Source organism: Myotis yumanensis, unplaced genomic scaffold (genome assembly GCF_028538775.1).
Source record: "Myotis yumanensis isolate MYYU_CA2020_CCGP unplaced genomic scaffold, mMyoYum1.0.hap1 SCAF_2, whole genome shotgun sequence".
Taxonomy (NCBI): domain Eukaryota; kingdom Metazoa; phylum Chordata; class Mammalia; order Chiroptera; family Vespertilionidae; genus Myotis; species Myotis yumanensis.
Window position 1 is genome coordinate 64,858,817 of NW_027223753.1, and position 24,916 is coordinate 64,883,732.

Here is a 24,916-nt window from a genome sequence, read left to right on the forward strand (position 1 = left end):
AAAAGATTAATTCTAACATGGAGATTTGAGAAGATTATTATGAGTGAGCCACACCTCAACTGGACTGGCAAGAGGCGGACTCTGTCAAAGAAATTATAGTTTCACTTCCTTCTCTAGTCTTTTTCAGGCAGGCTCAGGCCCCTCATTCCCCAGTTAAATGCTGAAAGACTGTATTTAAAGTTTTACAAAAGAAACCACTGAAATGTAGGATATAACAGGAAAACTTTTACAATAAACTTTGTACTCATAATACATAACGTTTAATGATGATTGATAACATTTAGTGAGTGCTTATTAAGTGCCAGGAGTCTTGTAAGAAGTACTTTCCATAGATTATTTCATTTAAACATCCATAATTTTTCCAATATCACAAAGGAAAAACTAGACCTAAAAAGATCCGCAAACTCTTAGTAAGAATCACATAACTCTTAAATGATCAAAGCAAGGGTCAGGTTTCCATTCATCTGACTCCAAAGCCAGTTACAATTCTATTTCAATCTAAGAACAATCAAAAAAAATTTTTAATTGTAGCATATTTTCCCAAGTTATGCAAGGACTTAAAACTTCCAATGCTATTTGAAAAATGACATACACAGTAGTCATCACAGACGGTAACAAAAACAAAAACAAAAACATTTTCCCTTGCATCATAGCTGTCCCTGAACACTGTGTTTTTATTACTTCCATCTGGAAGAATTTAAACCATACAATTTACTGCCACACTGACTCCATTTCTTTTATTCATTTTCTTTTTTTTTTTTAAATGGACCTTTTTCATCTGATCTTTCCTGGTGCTTTCATTTTAATTCTTCTTTCTTCCATAGAGTGCTTTCTGTAAACAGATCGAGGAGGAAGGGGAGGAGGATTGGCCACTGCAATGAGGATGATGATTACATAAAAAATCTAAAAGAACTGCTCAATTCAATGAGTATTTAACACCTTAGTAATCTTAGTATGACTAATGTGTTCAACATAATCCCCATTGAGTAAGATAAGGAAGTTCATCAAAATATTTTAGTAGTTTATTGTATTATATCTATGCAAATATTTTGATCTAGATTTAAATTCCCAAGTTAAGCAGATATATAAATACTCTCCTTACATTTCAAAAAGGTCTATCGTAACATGAGCAAAAATGGTGCTCAATCTAACCGTTATTCTGTTCCTAGTTTTACATTTCTTGCCTGGAGTGAAAAGTTCAATGGTAAGTTTGAATAATAATGGATATGATGGCATCGTCATTGCAATTAACCCCAGTGTACCAGAAGATGAAAAACTCATTCAAAACATAAAGGTAAGAAAATAAATTTTATTATCCACTTATTTTTATTTCAATAAATATTTTCAACTCATGTTGGTTGTCTAGTCACATACACGCACTCACACAGAGTTATAACTTTCCAAAATTGCTTTGACAGTAAATATCAATTATAGAATATGTCAAAATTAATATATGCTTAATTTAAATATGATTTGTCATATATTAACAATATTAGTCATTACCTAATAAATTATTTTAAAGGCTGAAGTACTAATAGTTTTTTCAACTCGTTTGACTAAAAGAAAGACCTTAGAGCTAGTGAAAAATTCTTTTCAAATTTCATCTTTATTAAGCTACTTTTATAATATTTCAATAACTAACTCTTAAGCCTTAGGGGTAAGTATCTTATACATTTTTCAATTGCTTATACTTTTTCAACTATGAAATACTCAAAACTCTTTTGTATTTGATTTTAAAGAAAATATTAATTCTTTTTTAATTTTATTTACTTCCTCATTTTATTAGCATAGTTTTTTTAAATTTTATATATAGCATTTTAATATATACAATCTTCTTTGGTCCTTCCAATATCCCTATGAGATGGTCAAGAACAGAGATCCATATACACTTCAATATGGATCTGTATTAAAATAAAAAATAGAGTTGGTTTTTAAGTGTATGAAAATGAGTTCGCAAACTAGAGAGATATGGTAAAAATTCACCCTATTTTTCAATTAGTCTTTGCCAAAATATGTTGGGAAAGGGAGCTTGGATTTGTTATTTCTTGTATGTATATACACTTTTATGCTCATTTCATTGTGAAATTGTTACCACAAGGTATCTTAAATTTTGTCAGGAAATGGTAACTGAAGCTTCTACTTACCTATTTCATGCAACCAAACGAAGAATTTATTTCAGGAATGTAAGCATTTTAATTCCAGTGACCTGGAAGTCAAAATCAGAGTACTTAATGTCAAAACAAGAATCATATGAACAGGTAAGGTATTTTATCTAGCTCCTAAACTGTTTCTTTCTTCTTCCTGTTCTTTTTAAAATTTAATACTAATAATACCTTAGCAATTACTAATCACTACTTTAGTAATTAAATTAATATTATTACTTCTCTTAATTTGGATGAAGAATTCCTTGTTTATATTGCTATTGAGATCTGTTTTGGTTTGTTTGTTCTGCTTTTTAGGCAGATGTTATAGTTGCTAATCCTTACCTAAAATATGGAGATGACCCCTATACACTTCAATATGGACAATGTGGAGAAAAAGGACAATACATACATTTTACTCCTAACTTTTTATTGACTAATAATTTGCATATCTATGGATCCCCAGGCAAGGATATCCTTTTTATACTTCTACTAGAGGACCGGTGCACAAAAATTTGTGCACTCGGGGGGAAAGGGGGTCCCTCAGCCCGGCCTGTGCCCTCTCGCAGTCTGGGACCCCTCGGGAGATAACAACCTGCTGGCTTAGGCCTGCTCCCGGGTGGCAGAGGGCAGGCCCAATCCCTAGGTGCAGCCCCTGGTCGGGCTCAGAGCAGGGCTGATTGGGGAGTTGGGGCGCCGCGCCCTGTCATGCACAGAGCAGGGCGGATCGGGAGGTTATGGCTCTACCCCATCACACACAGAGCAGGGCCCGTGGGGGGCGGGGGGGGGGGGCGGGGTTGGGGCGCAGCCCTCTATCACCCACAGAGCAGGGCCGATCAGGGGGTTGGGGCACCGCACCCTGTCACACTCAGGGCAGGGCTGATGGGGAGGTTATGGCTCTACCCCGTCACACACAGAGCAGGGCCCGTGGGGGTGGGGGGGTTGGGGCGCTGCACCCTGTCACACACAGAGCAGGGCCGATCAGGGGGTTGGGGTGCCACACCCTGTCACACACAGAGTTGCAGGGCGATCAGGGGGTTAGGGAGCTCCCCCCTATCAGGCACAGAGCAGGGCTAATCAGGGGGTTGGGGCGCCTTCCCCTGTCACGAACAGAGCAGGGCGGATAGGGAGGTTGTGGCCCCACCCCCTATCACACACAGAGCCGCAGGGCGATGAGGGGGTTTGGGCGCTGCCCTCTGTCCACTGATCCCGGTGCAGGGAGGCATATTACCCTTTTACTATATAGGATAGAGGCCTGGTGCACGGGTGGGGGATGGCTGGTTTGCCCTGAAGGGTGTCCTGGATCAGGGTGGGGGTCCCCACTGGGGTGCCTGGCCAGTCTGGGTGAGGGGCTGAGGGCTGTTTTCAGGCTGGCGGGTGACTGAAGCTCCCAACCGCTCCTTTTTTTTCTTTTTTCTTTTTTTATTCTGGGCCAGCTTTAGCTCTGAGGCTTGGCTCCAGCTCTTAGGCCTTGGCTGCTGAAAGCAGGTATCTGGTTTGTTTGGGTTCTATAATCAAAACACTGTTTCAACTCCAGCTCTGAGATCCCAGCTGGCTGAAAGCAGGTTTCTGAGGTTTTGTTTAGCTTCTATATTTGTAACAATGTTTCAAACTGCAAGCTCAGAGGCCGGCAGCGGCAGGCGGGGAACGTTGGAGTCCTCTGTCACTGAAGCAAGCAAGCCTCATGTTCGCTTCAAGCTGCCTGGCTGCCGGCCGCCATCTTGGCTGGCAGTTAATTTGCATATCACCCTGATTAGCCAATGGGAAGGGTAGCGGTGTGACACCAATTTGCATGTTTCTCTTTATTAGTGTAGATTGTTATTTCTACTGGAAACAAATATAACATTATGATTAAAGGTATTTTTAAGAGAGAAAAATACGTATTAATAGCTTTGTTTGGAAATACACTAGTTATTTTCAACCTAATAATATTTCTTTTTCAACATGTGTATAATAAAATTAGTCACTTATTGATACTAACCCATTTTAACTTTTTTGGTTTAATGAAAGTCGTCCATTTCTAGAGTTCCTTGACTCATTTGGGTTGGGGATAAAGGGAAGAGAAACTTAAAACATAAGAAGTTGAATTAAAACATTGTAAATATAAATTTGTAAGTGTAAATATTCTCTCATAGGCAGAGTATTTGTCCATGAGTGGGCCCATCTCCGATGGGGAGTATTTGATGAGTACAATGTGGATCAGCCATTCTATATTTCCAGCAAGAACACTATTGAAGCAACAAGGTATTGTTGTAGTGAGCAAATCTGTTTTTAAAATTTCACCTATGACTTTTTATTTTTATTTATTTTTTTTTTAAATATATTTTATTGATTTTTTACAGAGAGGAAGGGAGAGAGATAGAGAGTTAGAAACATCGATGAGAGAGAAACATCGATCAGCTGCCTCCTGCACATCTCCCACTGGGGATGTGCCCGCAACCAAGGTACATGCCCTTGACCGGAATCGAATCCGGGACCCCTCAGTCCGCAGACCGACGCTCTATCCACTGAGCCAAACCGGTTTCGGCTGACTTTTTATTTTTATACTAGGCAAAGAAAGGCTATCTCCAGTGGCTGAATGTTCATACAGTCAATTGCAATATCCAACATACCCCACTATGTATAGGTCCAACTCCTGGGAATTCCACCTTGGAATCAAGATCAGTCAGGAATTGGGAATAATTTTAATATTCATGGGTTTATCCCAAAATATGTTATTGTCAGAGGAGAAAGAAAAATCTGTAGCCTACACCTTAAAATATCTAAGAATTGGAGTTCAAGTTCCTACCCAATCTTTTATTCCATTTGATTCATAACTGTTCAAGATGAATCTGTTCCATTAAAATCAAGTGAACTCCTAGAGCTTCATGTTAAAGATAGGTTATTTTTCATTTAATCTTGAGATTAAAGAGAAAAAGGTACTTCTCAAAAGGATAAGTAAGTAAATTTGTTTTTAAGAAGTGTAATTCTGGGTAGATTTAGACAGGTCCTATTTATAAATAGATGAGATATTTAAATTAAAAATATCAAGCACCTGGAGTATTTAAAGAACATCAAAGAGCAATTAAATCAGTGTAATAGAAAATAAGTCTTTGGGATAAAAAACGTATTAGAGGAAAGAACTGTGATTTTTAAAAAAATGTCTCCCCATCTTCTTTGTTTTGTTTGCTTTACCTCTGCTGAGTTGCTTAGAGTCTCATATGGACTGGGCTCTCAATCCAGGACACTCATTCCTCTGACTTCATCCCATACAACTTCTTCCAGCACCATCTGCCTTATCCAAACAACATTGTTCAGTCTTCAAGACTCAGTTTAAATGTGTCATTACTCTCCATTTGGGGTTATATATCCTGGGGAATATTCCCAAAGGAATATGTATGAGCTTCTCTCACACTGGGCAGGAATTTTATTTTCCCCAATTGACTTTAAGATCCTTGAGGGCTGATTTTTTTTTTAATCTCCTGGCTTTGGCCTGGCATAAAGTAAGTAAACGCTAAACAAATAATGTATCAAACAACAAATTTTTAATAAATCAATGAAAAATGAATGAGTTTCTTTATCAGGCATAGAAAGAGACAAGTTATGAAAAAGAAGTAGCTAAAATAACATTTATTGAGCTCCTACTGTGTGCCAGGCACTGTCTGAGGTAGTATAAGTTTAACTTTCAGGCTTACTTTAGAGCTAACCCTCCTGGAAAATATGACTCACCATCTTCTTTAATCCTTGCAATACAAATAAATGTATTAAAGTGGATTAATGATATGAAGTGGGTTTTTTAAAAATATATTTTTATTGATTTCAGAGAAGAAGGGAGAGGGAGAGAGACAGAGAAACACCAATGATGACAAAGAATCATTGATTGGCTGCTTCATGCACACCCCCTACTGGGGATCAAGCCGCAATCCAGGCATGTGCCCCAATAGGGAAACAAACCATGACCTCCTGGTTCATAAGTCGATGCTCAACCACTGAGCCACGCTGGCCAGGCAATGTTATGAAGTTTAATATTAACACAGAACAGAAGTAAATTCTGCAGAAACAGGAACTCTTTAGAATATTTTATGCATACTACACCCCATTCCCTGCCAGGTAGTTGACAATTATCATGAAGACCAAATGACTGAATGCACAAGCATTTCCATGCAAGGCTTATTTTTATTTCTTCCTTCAATCTAGCTCAGCACTTTTCAAATTGTAAACTGAAAAATGCTTAAACCACACTTGACTTTGGATGTATGGTATACATGCATATATATGTGTGTGTATATATATGTATATATGTATATGTATGTATATGCATATATATCAGTATATATATGCGTGTGTGTGTGTGTGTGTGTATTTGAATGTGTGTACCATCCATACAAATCTAAGAAGGTTTTAATCATAATGTTGATTCTTCCCTCCCAACTAGGAAGCAACTCCTCTGTATCTCTTAACTAATCTAATCTTCACAACATCCCTCTCAGTTAGGAATTATCATCTTTAGCTTAATATAACAAGAAAAATAGATTATTGATCACAGTAGTAAGCAATTAATGTTAATAAATATGAACTGACATCATTATTATTGTTGAAATTGATGGTAAATATGGGTAGGACATTGAGCCTACTTCTGCCAAAATATTTGGTACATGACCTATAGCAATTATTAAGGGGAAAATTTTAGGACATTAGTCTTTATTCATGATTTGTCTGGTCCTCATATGTAAATATAATCTAATTCTTTCATCATAGATGTTCAACTCAGATTACTGGAAAAAATATGGTTTTCAATAAATGCCCAGGAAGCAGCTGCGAAATAAAGCAGTGTGAACATGACTCACAGACAGGGCTATATGAAGCAAAATGTACATTCATCCCAGAAAAATCCCAGACTGCAAAAGAATCCATAATGTTTATGCAAAGTCTTGATTCTGTAAGTACATTCTCTTTCAAGTATCACAAAAGAATTCTTTGAGAAAAACTAATTGGGGAAGCTGGATTTTCTACCATGAAATTATGTACACCAATAGAAACGAGGAAAATTACTCAGTTAACAGTCATTTTCTCCAGCCTGTGTCAGGTGTGTCTGGAAAATATTCCACCCTTGTTAACCTATTTCTTTTCTTCAGATGTGGAACTGTACCCTTCTCATTGGTGTCACATACTTTCTTATAACATCCCTTCCTTCACTTGATTCTGTAGGCTTGTGTCTAAAACTACAATCTTACTTTTAATTATCTCTTCTAAATGTTAGTCATACTACTTTTCCAAAGTAATTTATTCTGTAGTTTAGAAAGACGAACACTCTAGACTTTCCGGTATCTTCATATTAAAGCATACCAACCTATTGTAAATGATATTGTGAAAACATATGGCTCTATCTCTACAGAACAGACTTTGAAAAGTTCACAATTACACACCTGACCAATTGAAAATTAACAACACAGTAATTCAAGTTCCAAAGCAAATGCTGACCTTAAATATCTGGTTTAAATGTATAAAGCTCAGTGCAAAAGAAAGGGTGCCTCAGAATCAGATAAATTTGATATAAAAACAGGGTCTGTCATTTTCAAGCTGTATCAAACTGCTAAATCTGAGATTTAGTTATCTCACCTTCTAAATGGCTTCACAGTGTCGTTGTTGTTAGGTTTACAAGAGCTAATATAAGTAAAGTATTATCATAGTGCTTAACACAAAGTGAGTAAAAATAAATTTTTACTTTTTTAATTTATAAAATATTTGGATAATAGTCAATTGTCTCTTTCACTGAATAAATCCAATATAAATTAATGCAAACATTAGTTACCAAATAAAAGTTCCTAAACATGTAAAAAATATTTTAAAATATGAAATAGGTGAAAGTTATCAAAAACAAATCAAAGTATACTATCCCTGTATAGTAAGACTAACTTATTTAAAAGAAGCAAATTTTCATATACCAAATCCATAGCAACAAATACTTTCATAGGTGAAGATTTTTAAAGATCTGTTCTTTCCAATGAAGTTAAAATCATTGTGAAGTATAGGGTAATAATGATGGAGGGTATGAGTAAAATATAGACTTGACATTTTCTTCTAAAATCCTTAAGTAAACCCAGTTAGATATTAAAGTAGAAACTGTTCCCAGCCTAATGAAGCCCCTCCTGGAAATATCTGAAATATGAGTTAAGAAAATTCAATTTAACCTGCTGAATCTGGATCAGCAAAGGCTAGCCAAAGAATTCAGCATCCAAATAGACATCAGCTCATGTTACATAAAAGGATAATTGGAATATGTACTGTCTGTGACAAACTATAAATCCCAAAAGTATTTGACTATTAGGCGATAACTCGTGCTGCCTACCTGGGAGATCAACCGAAGGACTTGTATGCATCCATATAAGCATAACTAATGGACATAAGACACTGGGGGGTAAGGGAGGGCAGGGGTTTGTCAAGGGCGGGGGGGGGGGGGGGGGGGAAAGGACACTATGTAATACCCTTTGTAATACTTTTAGAGAAAAATAAAAAAAAATAAAAAAATAACAATGAAGAAGATCCTATAGCTGAAATAGAGAAGGCAACTAATTATATAGGATGTGGCTCAGAAATAAGTACTGCACTTAAACCATACATCTTGTCCAGAATAACACTAACTTCTAATTATCATAAATTTATTGCATATTATCTATAGCCATAGAATAAGGTCAGACTCAGGAGAGATATGATCTGAAATATTAAATGTTCAATTTCAACATTTCCTTCCCTTGAACTTCATTATTCTCACTTTATGTCCAGCACTGGGTTAGGAGCCAGAAATATAGAAATAATTAAAGATAACTGTTTTTAAGGAATTCCGTTTAGTAAGAGAGGAAGAGATAAAATAAAAGTATGCATGAATGCAAAGTAGAAAGAGATATAAATCAAGTGCTATGAGAATAAAGCAAACATCTCAAGCTACAATTGAGAAAAAGGTATGAGTTTTGAGCTGGGATTTGGAAAAAAAAAAAAAAGAGTATGAATTTGCCAAAGCAGAAAATAAGTTTTCAAAAGCAAAAAAAGAAAATACAGGGATGCCATGCATTACTACAGGTGCATTACTGCCCACATAACTTACTTCATGGTCACTAAAGATTTTAATATTTATTAAACAATTTTCAAATACATAGTAGTAAAAGAATTTGAGAGAGGAGCACCTTTTTCTAATTTACATAAAATGCCCTTTCCTTTTTCCATTCAGGTTAGCAGAGACCCTTATGAAAGTTTCTCCCACACTCTAAGGACAAGAAAAAGTTCAGTGTGATACAAGCAAAGGATACATGGTGAACAAGAAGCAGGAAATGAAATGAAACAAGAAACTAGGACCAGAACTAAGGGGTTCAGATTTTAATGTACTCAGCTTAATTCTTTCAGGAAGACAATCCTAATTGTGAAGGAAATGGAGTGAGATAATGGTGGAAGTAGGGAGACCAATCAGAAAGCCATGTCAATAAGCAGATAAGAGACCTGAACACCCTGAAAAAAAGGCAGTGACCGTGGCAGAGGAAAAAGAGACCACACTTGATAGGCATTTCATATCAGAAAGACTTGATTATGAATCACTGCTTTGTTTGAAAACTGTATTTTTCCCTTATCCAATATAACCCTTTCTGGAAAATGTAAATCAGAACCATATCGGCAGGAAAACAAACTGTTAAAACTTAAAGAAAAGGTATCCAAACTTAATAATTTAGTTCTAAGTGTGAGCTTACCTTTGAAGACTTAATATTGGGAGGACATTTTAAAAAATGAATGACACTTTTAAAAGCATTACGTATAAGCTATGAATTCCTTTCTCAATGCTGCACTAGTTTATGAGAGCATTTTTCCAAGTTACTAAGATTTTTAAACTTGTAGGATTTCCATAGATTCTATAGTAATGAGATATTTGATAATAATTAGATAAAACTCACCATTAGAAAATGAAAGAGAAACAACTGTATTTCCTCATTTTTTTTCCTACATTTTCATTACTTTTATAGGAATACTAGAGGCCCAATGCAAGAAATTCATGCAAGAGTGGGCCTTTGCAGCCTCCGGCAGCTGTCTGGATCCCTCCCTCACAGCCACTGGCGGCTGCCTCGATCCCGTGGCTGCAGCCCCAGCTTAGTCCAGAAGGACATCTGGTCTAATTAGCATATTATGCTTTTATTATTATAGATTATTTTATTCATGTCAGCATTCACCAGAGACAATAACAAACCCTTTTGTTAGAGTATCTGTTCTCAAGTTTCATGATCAACTATAAAGAGATAGAAAATATTTAAGCAATTAAAGAATGCCATTGCTTTCACACTTTTAGGGTGCAGCTAGAAATTACTGCAAACCCTGTTCCTTCTTCCATTAAATTGAATTCAAGGCTTGAGTCCCCCCAAGAGTCTAGCAGGGAAAGTAAAAAGTTAACTTAAGCAGTTGTACCAGCCACCACCATACCACACTGCTGTACTTAAAGAATGACCTATACCTTAAAGAATGACCAAAAAATTTTCCAGTGCATATTAATGGTTTTACTTTGCATCCTTTCCCCTCAGGTACGCGAAATTAATGTCAGAATGTTAGATCATAAAATTACTCTTAATTGTCAGGAGATAAACTCTATAGAATACATATATGGCAGCCAACTGCATCATGGGAAAGGAATGTAATGCCTCACCAGTTACTGTAATATCATCTTCTAATTGATTTTTTCCAGGTGACTGAATTTTGTACAGCAAAAACACACAATACAGAAGCTCCAAACCTACAAAACAAAATGTGCAATCACAAAAGCACATGGGCTATAATCAGCGAATCTGAAGATTTTCAGAATGCATTTCCCATGACAGGAACGAATCCACCACCTCATCCTACATTTTCTTTGCTCAAGTCCAAACACCGAGTAGTCTGTTTAGTACTCGATAAATCTGGAAGCATGGATTCAGTAAGACATTTATTTGTCAGCTATCTTAAATTAAGATTTAAGCTAATAGAAATATAACTTAATCTTAGATTTAGCTAATTAAAATGTTTAATATTATAATAAATTTTAGCATAGAAATGTACATGGACAAGTGCTAAGAGATATATTAAAAGAAATTGCTATATTAAGGTTACTGAGTTATGGATAATGTTTATTTTTAATTTTTAGTTCTAACAAATTAGAAATAATGTAACTAAAAAGAAAAAAAAATCATCCATAATTACACCATTGAGCCTATGTCATTCCGATCTTTTTTCTGTTTGTGTATTTGTTTTTCATCTTCAAAATGTGATTACACTTTATAATATAAAATTTTTTACTTACTATACCTTAAACACTCCCCATGGGGAAAAATTATTCCATGACATAAATTTTAATGGTTGTATCATATGCACATATCGTAATTTAAATAACTTCTTATTGTTGAACATTATGGAGATTTTCAAATGATTACTAAAATTCATGTTGCAATGAACATTTTTGCAGGCATTTTAAAAATATTTCCTTAGCAGAAATTCCTGAATATAAAAGTGTTAAACGAAAAGTATATATTTTAAGGCTTTTCTAAATAGAAAATGCCTGATTCTTAAATTTTTTTCTTTAATATTTTTTTAATAAAATGAAGAAATTAAATTCTAAAATACAGTAATCAATTATTATCATGATCTTTGACCCATAAACTTTCTTTCACCAATATGTCAGGATTTGAGGAGACTCGGGAATTGTTCAGACATCTTTTTCTTATAGGAAAACCGTCTCTTTCGAATGAATCAAGCAGCAGAACTATACTTGATTCAAATTATTGAAATGGGATCACTGGTTGGGATGGTCACATTTGACAGTTCGGCTACAATCCAAAATTATCTTACAAAAATGACTGATGAGAATGCTTACCAACACATCACTGCAAATCTGCCTCAAGTAGCTAATGGTGGGACTTCAATTTGCAATGGACTCAAAGAAGGATTCCAGGTAAATTTTTAAAAATGTTTTTCTAGCCCAAATGGTGTTGAGTGACAACCCATGAACCTGGAGGTCATGGTTGGATTCTGGGAAAGCGGGGTGGGGGTTCTAGTCTCTATCCCCAGTAGGGGGCATGCAGAAGGCAGCTAGTTGATGATTCTCTGTCATCATTGATGTTTCTCTCTCTCTCTCTTGCTTTCCTTTCCTCTCTGAAATCAATTTTTAAAAAACATATTTTTCAAATGCTTTTCTAAACATCATCTGTCATTTACCATGGCTTTTATTTTTGTCCAACCATCTTTGTACAAGGGTCAAGAACTCATTTAAAGATTTTTTTTAAAAAGACTCTCCTAAATCTGTTGTTTAAAGCTGGAGCCTCTCTGAGTTGCTTTGGGAGTAGTTAAGTAAGCAAGGAAAGTTTAGTGTGTACATAATCACCATGATTTTATTGAGGAGCTCTCCATTTCTTTCTCACTCCCATCTCTCACACTCAGAATTATTTTTAAAAAAATAAATTGTATTGACCTTTCACAGAGAGGAAGGGAGAGGGAAAGAGAGCCAGAATCATTGATGAGAGAGAAGCATCGATCAGCTGCCTCCTGCACACCCCCTACCGGGGATGTGCCCGCAACCAAGGCACATGCCCTTGACTGGAATCGAACCCGGGACCCTCCAGTCCCCAGTCTGACGCTCTATCCAGTGAGCCAAACAAGCCAGGGTGAATTTTTATAAGTAGAAAATAATGCTGTAAAGGGAATTGTGAAAGAAAAAAATAGTAATATTTCTGTATTATGGAATAAAGAAAACCCAGTTCTTCAAATTAAATTGATATCTGACAATCACAAATATAGAGGTAGTTACTAAGCAATATAGTACCAAACTCAAGACACACAGGTGGAAGTTTGATGAAATAAAATTGTGAAATCAGAAATTAGAGTGGAGCCTCTGGTACTCATTTGCATTTCTTCCAACCTAAAGTTAGTCTATAATTAAGCCTATTTATTGTCATTCTTTAAGTCACAAAAATAGTAAAATGCTTTCTTTCACTGATCTTTTCACTGCCTTGGCTAAAATGTAGAGATTGTTACCCTTATCCAGACCACTAATTAATACCACTTCTTAGCTTTCTTCATGATGTCTATTTGTGGTAAAGCATATTAGTTTAAGAAGGCACTCATGCTCTGGATTCAGGCAAACCTGAAATTCTGGCTCTACTATTTATTAGCTAAATAACCTTGAAGTTACCCAACTCAGAAACTCTGTTTTCTCAACCAAGGAAATGTGGAAAATAATAGTACCTATCCCATTTAACTGTGAGAATTATGTAAGATAGATAAGTGCTCAAGAAAGAATTGCTATTATTATAATAACCATAATTCTTATTACATATAAACTGTCTATTCACTTCTAAAATATGACAGTACTATATATGAAATGTGTCATAATGTTTGCACATATTGGTTCACACATATTTTTCTTAATATATTTTGAAATATATATTTTGACCACAGAGTCTATTGCTGAATAGATCTGTCAAATCACATTCAAAGCTATAAATACCTTTTAATCACTTATGTAATGAAGCCATATCAACATATAAGCATTTTAGTTACAGAATCATTACAGTAATAATTAAAATTTATAGAGAATATACTACATTAACTACTAGAGGTCTGGTGAACAAAATTAGTGCACTGGGTCGGGGGGGAGGGTGTCTCTCAGCCCGGCCTGTGCCCCCTCTCAGTCCAGGAGCCCTCGCTTCTTACCGCCCGAGCTCCGCTGACTGCTTCCTTGCACTGCTGCAGAGGTGGGAGAGGCTCCCGCCACCACCGCTGCGCTCACCGCCAGCCGTGAGCCCAGCTCTGGCTGAGCAGCACTCTCCCATGGGAGTGCACTGACCACCAGGGGGCATTGAGCGTCTGCCCCCTGGTGGTCAGTGTGCATCATAGTGACCAGTCTTGGTCGCTTAGGCTCTTATTATATAGATATTAAATGCTTTACATACATGATCTGATTTTACCTCATCATTACTTTTTTAGTTGGTTACCATTATTATGTCCATTTTGTATCTAAGGAAACTAAGGTTCAGGGTAATTAAATATCTTTTTCAAGATCATATAGTCAGTAATTGGCAAATCTAAGATTCAAAACCTGGTCTTCCTTACACCAAAGTCCAAAAAGTTAATCACTACACAGAGCTATTTATAGAACTCTATTATGTGTCAGAGAGAGAAAGAGGCAGAGAGCGAGAAAGAGAAACAGAGAGTGAGATTAACACTAGCTATTCTATTTAGCAAAAGGCCAAGCTGAAGTTTACTCTCAATATGTCTGACTAAAGATCTTAGCCAATATGCTTGGTAGAAGTCAGGAAAAGATTTTAAAAAAAAAAAAGCAATATTAGATGTATTTATGAACTTCCTTCCCCATGGCAAGTCAATGTTTTTTTCCAGGAAAAAATGGGATTCTTCAATGATCAACTAACATGCCTAAAAGGCACACGTCATATCATTTAACCTTGCTCACCTGCCTTTAGCCATGAATTTGCAAGTGCAATCTAGTCTAGTCAGCAGCCTTCTAAAACTGCTTGGGTCATATACCTCCAACCCAAAAATCTCCTGGGGTAATAACAGCTAACATTCACTGAGTACTTACTATGTGGTAAGCATTGTTCTAAGTGTTTTATTCTTCCTCTTTTCTGTAGTTTGACTATAATGGAAAGGAATAGAACTATTAATACCTTATCTCTGAAAGTAAACAAGATCATTGTACTCTTTTTCCATGCCAACTCAGCCTGGAGTGGCAATGCAAAACAATTTTCTTTGGCTGACTCTGATGCAAAGGCCTGAAGACTTTTCTAAGACTAAATAACAAGTTTATTCTTAGTTTGAATTTATTTAGATATGATATTCTGTAATTAATAGTTTGGTTTTTCACTATCAGGCAATAATCCAAAGTAACCAGAGCACTTCTGGTTCTGAAATCATATTACTAACAGATGGGGAAGATGCTGAAATAAGCTCATGCTTCGAAGAGGTGAAGCAAAGTGGGGCGATCATCCACACCATTGCTCTGGGACCTTCTGCTGCCAAAGAACTGGAGACCCTGTCAAATATGACTGGTAAACCTTTAAAACACAGTTTGAATAGAAAATATAATACATTTTCAGTCTCTCCCATTCCAGAGGCTCGTTCTCCTTAAACTACAAAACTGCTAAAAAATTTCCTATCCTAAAAATTAATCTTTGTTGCTTTCTTGTCCTTGTTCTTCAAATTAATAGCTTTCCTTTTCACACCCTCACTTCTCTCCATTTCTACCTATACTGAATTCTTCTAAAATGAGTCAACATTTGCTGTCATTTACTCATTTCTCACCATTTTTTACCCATCCAAATTGAAACTTTTTTCTAAATGGTTTCTAAGGACTTACTCAACTGCAATTTCAAAATTCTTCCTCAGTATCAGTCCTGCTCAATCCTTGTTATCAGAGAAATGTGTGGATGGTCTTTTTCTGTTGCTAGTGGGAGTGGGGATCTTGGAGTGCTGCTGGAATAAGCATTTCTGGAGGCCCCCATAGGAGGATGAAATGTGATAGAAAGCTTTATTTTCATGGAATTATGTCTCTGTTTTCAAAGTCCCATTTCCCTAAGTCCAGTCCTGGAAGAGGTGCAGCTGGGGATTCAGCAGAGCTAGAAGCAAAGCCAGTGTCCACAGTTTCTGTTCCATGGTGGAGAAAGGTCCAGTACAGCCTTAGGCTGTGGGCCATGTGGGTGAATGCAGGGGAGCCAGGAGAACATACCCCATGCAACAAGAATCCCAAGAGTACATGCGAGCAAGAGAGCAAAACAAAGGAGCAAACTCTTTCGTTTACAGCGGTTCTCAGCCTGTGGGTCACAACCCCTTTGGGGGTGGAATAGACATTTATAGAACATTTCACTCCAACACAGCAGAATATACATTCTTCTCAAGTGCACATGGATCATTCACAAAAATTTGGAGTTTCCTCAAAAAATTAAAAATGGAACTCCCATTTGACCCAGTAATCCCACTTCTAGGAATATATCCCAAAAAACTAGAAATGCCAATCAGAAAAGATACATGCATCCCTCTGCTCATAGCAGCACAATTTACAATAGCTAATATTTGGAAACAGCCTCAGTGCCCATCAGCAGATGAGTGGATTAAAAAACTGTGGTACATCTATACAAAGGAATACTACACTGCAGTAAAAAAAAGGGGGGGGGGAGATTCTTACCATTTGCAACAGCATGGATGGACCTGGAGAGCATCATGCTAAGCAAAATAAGCCCGTTGGAGAAAGATAAATATCATATGATCTCACTCATTTATAGAATATAATGAACAACATAAACTAATGAACAAAAATAGAGCCAGAGGGGGGAAAAATACACTAGAATATAATAGAAGTAATCCTGTTATTTGCAGATTTTTCATATCTCCTACAAATTTTGTGATACCATACTATGTTAGTAGAGTTTGGGTAATATTATTATACTTAAAATCCTTTTATTTTTGAAATATTAATGTTTATTGCATGTAATATTATTATATGTAAGATCATCTTTCTTAATTGGTGTTTATTGCATGTAACGTTATATTTAAAATTGTTTTTCTTGAGATACTAATAGTTATTGCATGTTACATTATATTTAAGATAATTTTTCTTGAAACATTAAGGTTTATTGCATGTAACATTATTATATTTAAAATCATTTTTCTTGAAATAAAAAAACTGAAAAAAATATACTAAAATAATAATAATAATAATTGGCCAGTTCCTTATAGTTTCTTCATCTTAACTTATTTTGAACAAGGTTTTAGTTGTTATAAGATTACATTTAGGAAACTGATATGCTAAAAGTTCCTAAGGTTCTGGGAAATATATTTTTTATAAGTTTAAAATGGAATTTTAAAATATTTTAAAGTATATTGATAACAGCACAATAGAATATGATTTTTGTACTTTAAGTTAATATTCTAAAAGTAAATAAAATTTCATTTTAGGAGGACATCGTTTTTTTGCTAATAAAGACATAAATGGCCTTATTGATGCTTTCAGTAGAATTTCATCTAGAAGTGGCAGCATCACGAAGCAGGCTATTCAGGTTGGTATCTCGGAAAAATTTCTAGCCTTTGCACATCTTACATAATAAAAGCCTAATATGCTAAGTGTCCGATTGACCAGTCGGCCATTCAACCAATCAAAGTATAATATGCTAATGATATGCTAAGGCCACTCAACCACTTACTATGATGTACACTGACCACCAGGGAGCAGACAACCAGTTGACCAGTTGCTATGACATGCACTGACCACCGGGGGGCAGATGCTCCGACCAGTAGGTTAAATTGCTGCTGGGGTTCAGCTGATCGGGACTGAGTGAGATGGGCCAGACACACCCTGGAGCCCTCCCGCAGTCCCTCCCAGGCTGGCCAACCTCCCATGTCTCTCCCCTGCCCCGATCTGCACCTGAGCCCTCTTCAAATCCAGGACTCCTCGGGGGAAGTTGGAGAGCCAGTTTCGGCCCGATCCCGCAGGCCAGGCTGAGGGACCCCACTAGTGCACGAATTCGTGAACTGGATCTCTAGTTTGTAATAAATTTCTCTCGTGCTAAATCGTCACTTCTTCCTCAACTAACCTTTGCCTGAAAATATTTCAGGGGCAGAAGAAAAAAAACATCCTTACTAAATTTGCTTTTCTGGGACACTTATAGTCAGCTTCCTCTATTCATTCTTCTATTCTTTATAATTATAAATGCCTTTTATTTGCAAAATTTTTCAAAATAATTCTTAGTTATTTTAATTGAAATTTAAAAATAAATTTAGAATTCCTCTAAACTGACCAAACTTTGAAATTCTATTAAATATAATAACAAATCAGTTTTATGTGTTTTTGTTTTTATATAACAGTTGGAAAGTAAAGCCTTCAATATTACAGGAAGGAAATGGGTAAATGGTACAGTGCCTGTTGACAGTACAATCGGAAATGACACTTTCTTTGTTGTCACTTGGACAATACAAAAGCCAGAAATTATTCTCCAAGATCCAAAAGGAAAGAAATATAAAACCTCAGATTTTAAAGAAGATAAACTAAATATTCGATCTGCCCGTCTTCGAATACCAGGTATTGCAAAGGTAAGAAAATTCTTTTTTTTCCCATGCTTTACCAATCAATTTGGAGAAAAAAATACAGATAACATCTTATACATTGTCAATATTAAAATAGTGATAGATCATCTGTCATAAAAAAGGAAGCCAAATAGAATAATTAAGAATTCATATCCATACTATTTACTAGCTTATAACATCACATATTAAAATCATTACTATTACTCTGCTAAATTCCTAAATTCTGTTATGTTCCAAACAGAGTAGGAAAATATTACAAAATCTATCAAATAGATTTTTTTTTCAGACAGGTACTTGGACTTACAGCCTTCTAAATAATCATGTCGACTCTGAAATGCTAACTGTCACTATGACTACTAGAGCAAGAAGTCCTACCACACTCCCAGTAATTGCAACTGCTCACATGAGTGGAAATACAGCACATTACCCTAGCCCAATGATTGTTTATGCACGAGTCAGTCAAGGGTTTTTGCCTGTTCTGGGAATCAATGTAACAGCCACTATAGAAACTGAAGATGGACATCAAGCAATATTGGAACTCTGGGACAATGGTGCAGGTAATAAGAATCTGCATCAACTTTCACTGAATTTAAAATTCTACTATAGTCACATCACTTAAAAGTTAATATTTCCTGTGTGATGAATCATATTTTTTAGAGAATTAAATTTAATTTTAATGCTTTAAAGATGTTTTACTCAATTACCTTGACTAGGCATAGACATGAACACATTTATCTTCTTTAAATTTTATGAGCAATTTTACGTTTCTCATGGAATTTTACAGAAGTTTTCTCTAGTTTCATTGGTGTGCCTATGCTTTCTCCAGTTTATATTTTCCTGATTAAGATTCCTTTATGAAATAATAACAGCTAATATTATTTGAATGCTTACCATGAATTATTGTTTTACAAAGTCAAGGGTTAGCAAGTTAGCCAGGCTTTGAACCTAAGCAGTCTGATTCTAGGGTTCATGTACTTAAAACACTGTTCAGTACTATTTGCCAAAATGGTTGATATCACTAGTATTTATGAACAGTTAGGATAGTCATTTTTACTTTGTTGGATGGCTAATTATTGTATTTCAATATCAAGGTGCTGATACTGTCAAAAATGATGGCATCTACTCAAGATATTTTACAGATTACCATGGAAATGGTAGATACAGTTTAAAAGTACATGCCCAGGCAAGAAAAAACAAGGCTAGGCTAAATTTAAGACGACAGAACCGAGCTCTGTATATACCAGGCTACATAGAAAATGGTAAGTGGCCTTAAAATAGAAATGTGTCCTTTGTTAAGGTAAATTACATGTGTCAAGCATTGAAAATACAATGTACTATGGAAAACCTAAGTAATAGTTATAAAATCAACTGCATGTTTCAAAACCATAGTTATGTAATGGACCTAGCATTGGGCTATGCTTCTAACGTGTTTTGTTTTGTTTTTTATATCCCCCTCAGTTCATTTCATGTACATTGAAAAAAATTTACTGAGCACTTCCTATGTGGCAAGCATTGCTAGATGCTGAAGCTACAAAAGTATTAAATAAGACACTATCCTTGTCTTCAAAGGATTTACAGACTAGTAATAAAAATAGGTTAAAAGATAGTACTAATATTGCATAATGACTCCTCACCAATTTTAACATGACACCAATAAAATAAGCTTTTTTTCACCAAAAGGTATTCCATTTTCAGTGTCTGCTATCAATCAATATTAACCCTCTACAGCTGCAAGATGAGATGACAAGATAAAAATAGATATAGCAATATTGCAAGTCACAACATTACTGTTTTGTTAGGTACAATTATACTGAACCCACCCAGACCTGAAGACAAAGATGACAGGGAAGAAGCTGAAGTAGACGACTTCAGCAGACTAACCTCAGGAGGGTCAATTACTGTATCAGGAGTTCCTCCTTCTGTAGATCTCACTCAGGTGTTCCCACCCAGTAAAATTACAGACCTCGAGGCTAAGTTTAAAGAAGACCATATTCAACTTTCATGGACTGCCCCTGGCAATGTTCTCGATAAAGGAAAAGGTAAGTTTGATATTATTTTAAAACATAATGAAAGAAGCCCCATTGGCTTTCATTTGCTAAGAATTTTCTAATGTCCTATTTATAAATAACATGTGTGGAGTGTCTACTATGGGCCATTAGTTACCTATTTTTCAGATGCAAACACTGAAGCTCTAAGAGATAGTTAACTGCCCCAAATTGTCAGATTCTATTGGGCCAAACTGCCTTTCACAATATGAAACATCTTAGAAATTACTTTGAGAAGATTAATAGCTTTCTATTGCATTCTTTTCTCCCTAACAAGGAAAACTTTTTCTACGTATTTCTGTACTTGTACAATTGTATTCATTCATTGACTTTCTTTGAATTTTCAAACATAGTAGGTTCCTACAAAATAATCCCTACTCAGCATTCAGTTGAGTATAGAAGACAATTTATGTAAGAAAATAGATAATTTTGTAGAATGTGGTAAGTGATAATGCTATTATAAGCACAGGTGATATGGAAGCACATTAGAAGGCCACAATTCCTGGTTGTGGGTTAGAACACAGAATATATTTTAAAAGGCTTCCTAAGGAAGTCTATCTCTGACCTAAATCTTGAAGAATGAGAGAAGTTAGCCAAGTTAATTGAAGGTATTCCATGAAGAGAGAGGATTATGGGAAGAGAAACTCAACTAGTTTGAGAGATTTGACCATTGAGTTTGAATAAAGTTCAAGGCAAAAATATCTCATTCATTCAAAGTTTCTTAAAATAAATTGCTCTCATTCCAGAAGGTTAAATCACTTTTATCTTTACTTTAAATTTATCTAAGTTTCATTAGTATGTGTTGAATCCCCACCATACTTCCCAGTATTGTGCTAGACTAGCGGATTCTTATGAGATAAAGCCAATCTTGCAATTTTCCTTTAAAGGTGGAAAAATGAAAACAATATTCATTATCAATACAGACAATATCTCAGGCATTGTCAGTGCTGAAAAGCCGCATGTTCAGTGCTCTTTCTCCTGGGTTAAAATAAATACCTCAATAGAAAATATGCTTTTCAATCTTTCATTTCCTATATAGCATTTCTCAAAGATATAATTTTTATCATGATACAAAGGAAAAATCATTCTAAAGCCAAAGAAAACATAAAATACCCATGAAGAGCTCTTTTCTACTTCAATGTGGAAAACTCATCATGACAACTTCTGAAATACATTATTTTTCTATGCTATTACCCTCAAATATGTGGCAGAATTAAAAAAAAAAAAAAACCTTCTACTGGAAAAGGCTTAAGTGAAATTACCTGACCAAATGTTTAGTTCTAAATTCTATTCAGTCAAGACTAACTCTTTCAGCTCAAGATTGGGTTCATAGTAAATGTCCCTCAAGCTGATTATAGAAACTAAAAATGGGAAGAATAGATTATTTATGGACACTGAGACAGAAAGAACTTCACTGTATTTCAGTATAAATGCCTAAAATAGGTGGTATCTAATATCCTTCTTTCCTCTGTGACAAATTAGAAGAGATTGTATTTGCTACGAAATGTTGCCTTCAGATATTACAAAAGTAGGTAGAAGAAATGAACATATAATCTCAAAACCAAGTACTTAAATTCCCTGTGACCTAATTTCCATTCCTGTTAAATATGCAAATTAGACTAGATGACGTGGGTTACTAAAACAAATAGAGGTAATTCTAATATTTTTTGATTCTCTAGTTCCATCATTTGGTGCATCAACTTAATAACTGTATTGTTGACCAACAAGTAATTAAGTAGGTCAAATACGTGTCTAAAACAGTACTACGTACCAAAAAAAACAGTATAAAACATAGTTTTTGCCCTCAAGAATAATATGACCTAATTGAAAAGATAAACTGAACCTCCATAAAATAATCTGGAAAACAACATTATGTGCAATAAGGTTCATGGAAGAGCCCAGGCCAGTGTGGCCAAGTGGTTGGAGCATTGTCCCATGCACCAATAGGTTGCCAGTTGGATTCTGGTAAGGGCATACACCTAGGTGGCAGGTTCAATACAGGTCAGAGCACTTTTGGATGCAGCCAATTGATGTTTCTCTCTCTCTCTCTCTCTCCAAAATCAATTTTTAAAACCTCAGGTGAGGATTTAAAAAAATAAAAAAAGAGTTCATGAGAGAGTCATCAAGGTGAATAATTAACACGACTTCATGAAGAAGTTGGGCCTCTTATTGGACCTTAAAAAATAGTACCATTTGCATAGATAGGGAGAGAGGTACATTCCAGGGAGTTGGGACAGGGAGAGAAGGAACAAAATAATATGATCAAGGTCAAGAAACCAAAATTTCACAATGGAATATCTGAAATAAAATGACAGGGAAAGAAGGACAGAGAGATAGACCGAGAGACTAGATAGATAGATAGATAGATAAACAGACCCATCTAAATGGAGTATAGGCTGTGTGTGAAAAGTAGTAGGCAGAATGGATTGATAAGGCCTACATATTGAAAAACTAGAATGTTAAGGCAGAGGGCTTGAATTTTTTTAAAGCCACTTAATCGAAGTTATTCACCACACATTTATAACACAAACATTTCATTACAAAATAAAGTCTTCACTTCAGAAAAAGACATTTGCTGTTTTATTGTTTATGGCATTTCAGAATGTGAGAATTTATTTTTACATTGATGGCTGATAGATTTCTAAAAGCATTTTGGAATGAAACATTTATGTCAGCATCTTTCTTTCCTTTACTGATAAAATAACAGTTATAATAGCTAATATGTCAAACATTTACTAAGTCCTAGACATTATGCTAAACACTTTTACTACATTTTCATATATAATTCTCAACACTAGAACAGTAAATATTCAACAAATATGCATTGAATAAATGACTGAATCTCTATTATATGGATAAGAAAATTAAAGGTAAAAAAATATTAAATAAAATTGTTTTGTTATACAACTAGAAAGTAGTAGAATTAAGATGTTAATCAAAGTCTACCCAGCACTTAAGCACATAAAAATTAGTAAACATTCCAGGCTCTCTGACTCCTTTTGCTCTTTGTCCTCAGCCCTGTCTTCCATTCTATTTATCTGCTCTCTTATTTTCCCCTCCTTTTACTCCCTCTCTCAACTTATTGAGAAATAAAACAGATATGCAGTTCTGAATGTCTTTATTTAAACATCATATGTTCCTAGTTCTAAGTTAAAAGTGGATTCAGCTCTTTATTGTTCTATTTCTAAAAATAAATCTAGATTCTGGTTTTTTAGTTATATGATTTTTATGTAATTGTGAATTAAACTTCTTATAATTAGATAACTAGATAGAAACTGTTCATGTATTTGTCCTTAAAATAAAGAAGATGGGATAACCTGACAACAGCCACAACTGAGATTTCCATAAACAAAACCCAGTGAGCATTTCTGACAGGGCCCTAAATGTAAGACAGTGTGGTGGCAATATGGCATCCTAGTGATTTTAATATACATTAAAAATAGAAATGTTTATTTCCTTTCCAGCCAAACACTACATTATAAGAATAAGTAATTATCTCCAGAAGCTTCAAGAAGATTTTGACACTGCTACTTTAGTGACTACTTCTAGTCTGATACCTAAGGAGGCTGGCTCAATAGAAAATTTTGAATTTAGACCAGAACCTTTCAAAACAGAAAATGGCACCAGATTCTATATTGCAATTCAAACCATCAATGAAGCCAATCTTACCTCAAAAATTTCTAACATTGCACAAGCAACCAAGTTTATTCCTCCACAGGAACCCAGTGTCCCTGATCTGGGTACCAAGATTTCTACAATCAGCTTGGCAATTTGGGGATTAGCTGTGATTTTATCTATGTTTTAAAATAGAAATTACATTAGAACTAAATTCAATGTTATACATATTTGGTACACACTTATTTAGAATTTGCTATACTTGTCTATTACAAAACTCTTTGTAAGGTAAAAGTGAATGTACAAAAGTAAATTTCCCAATTACTTGAGTTCATTAATACTAATTAGTTGCTAAATGTATAACAAAATGAGTGTGCTATTTCTTATCTTTGTAAAATAAGTTTATTAACTAAATATAAAAAAGAAAATGCATATTTGTACTTGTAGATGTTTTAAGAAACATTTTTTGGATGTGCCACAAATTCATTTGGTATATTAACAAAGTCAGAATTTATCTGAGCTATTTCAAAAATATTTATGTACCCACAATAGAAATAATTTTATGGTAGAATTATTTAGGTTTTATTCTTGATTCTGAATGATTACTTCATGTTTACATAAACTGTAATCAAAAAGAACTATAAAGATAACTTTTCAATGAGAAATGGTCTAAAGCAGTAGGTAGGTCAAATTTGCTTTGTGTCATTGATTAAAAGTGGTATCTCAAAGTTATGACTCTGACATGAAATGACTATTTGATAGCAAGAATGTTTTTTTGTATAAATTTTGTAACATCACAAGAAGTCCTGTTTATATTATTAGGTCCTAAGAGTATCACCAAAATGTTCCATCAGGGTAGAAATTTGTTTTCACTGCTATATCCTCAGTATCTAGAATAGTACTCAATGCATTGTAAATATTCAATAAATATTTGTTAAACAAAGTAATGAACATTTTTATCCCATCAACAAATTCCAAATTTGATCTATTACATTAAAAATATCCACAAAGTATGATGTGTACATTATGAGGACCTGATATAAT

The 24,916-nt window shown here is 35.0% G+C and overlaps 1 protein-coding gene across 1 annotated transcript; it reads left to right on the forward strand.

Annotated features, from left to right (window-relative positions):
* Positions 1-1,134: 1,134 nt before the first annotated feature.
* LOC139003522 (calcium-activated chloride channel regulator 1-like) lies at positions 1,135-24,916 on the forward strand. The gene is made up of 14 exons (XM_070405510.1): positions 1,135-1,294; positions 2,118-2,258; positions 2,460-2,607; positions 4,277-4,385; positions 6,879-7,059; positions 10,837-11,064; positions 11,851-12,075; positions 15,007-15,184; positions 17,088-17,188; positions 17,994-18,218; positions 18,499-18,769; positions 19,304-19,471; positions 20,012-20,251; positions 23,722-24,916. The coding sequence occupies exons 1-14, from the start codon at positions 1,136-1,138 to the stop codon at positions 24,060-24,062; spliced, it is 2,715 nt and encodes a 904-aa protein (XP_070261611.1). The 5' UTR covers position 1,135; the 3' UTR covers positions 24,063-24,916.

What these genes read in the sequence shown, in the direction of transcription:
- LOC139003522 (XM_070405510.1), top strand. Translation starts at nt 1,136, where the DNA reads ATGGTGCTCAATCTAACCGTTATTCTGTTCCTAGTTTTACATTTCTTG. An exon ending in GACCCTGTCAAATATGACTG is followed by an intron (nt 15,185 to 17,087) that starts GTAAACCTTTAA and finishes ATTTCATTTTAG; the next exon opens with GAGGACATCGTTTTTTTGCT. An exon ending in TCACGAAGCAGGCTATTCAG is followed by an intron (nt 17,189 to 17,993) that starts GTTGGTATCTCG and finishes TTTATATAACAG; the next exon opens with TTGGAAAGTAAAGCCTTCAA.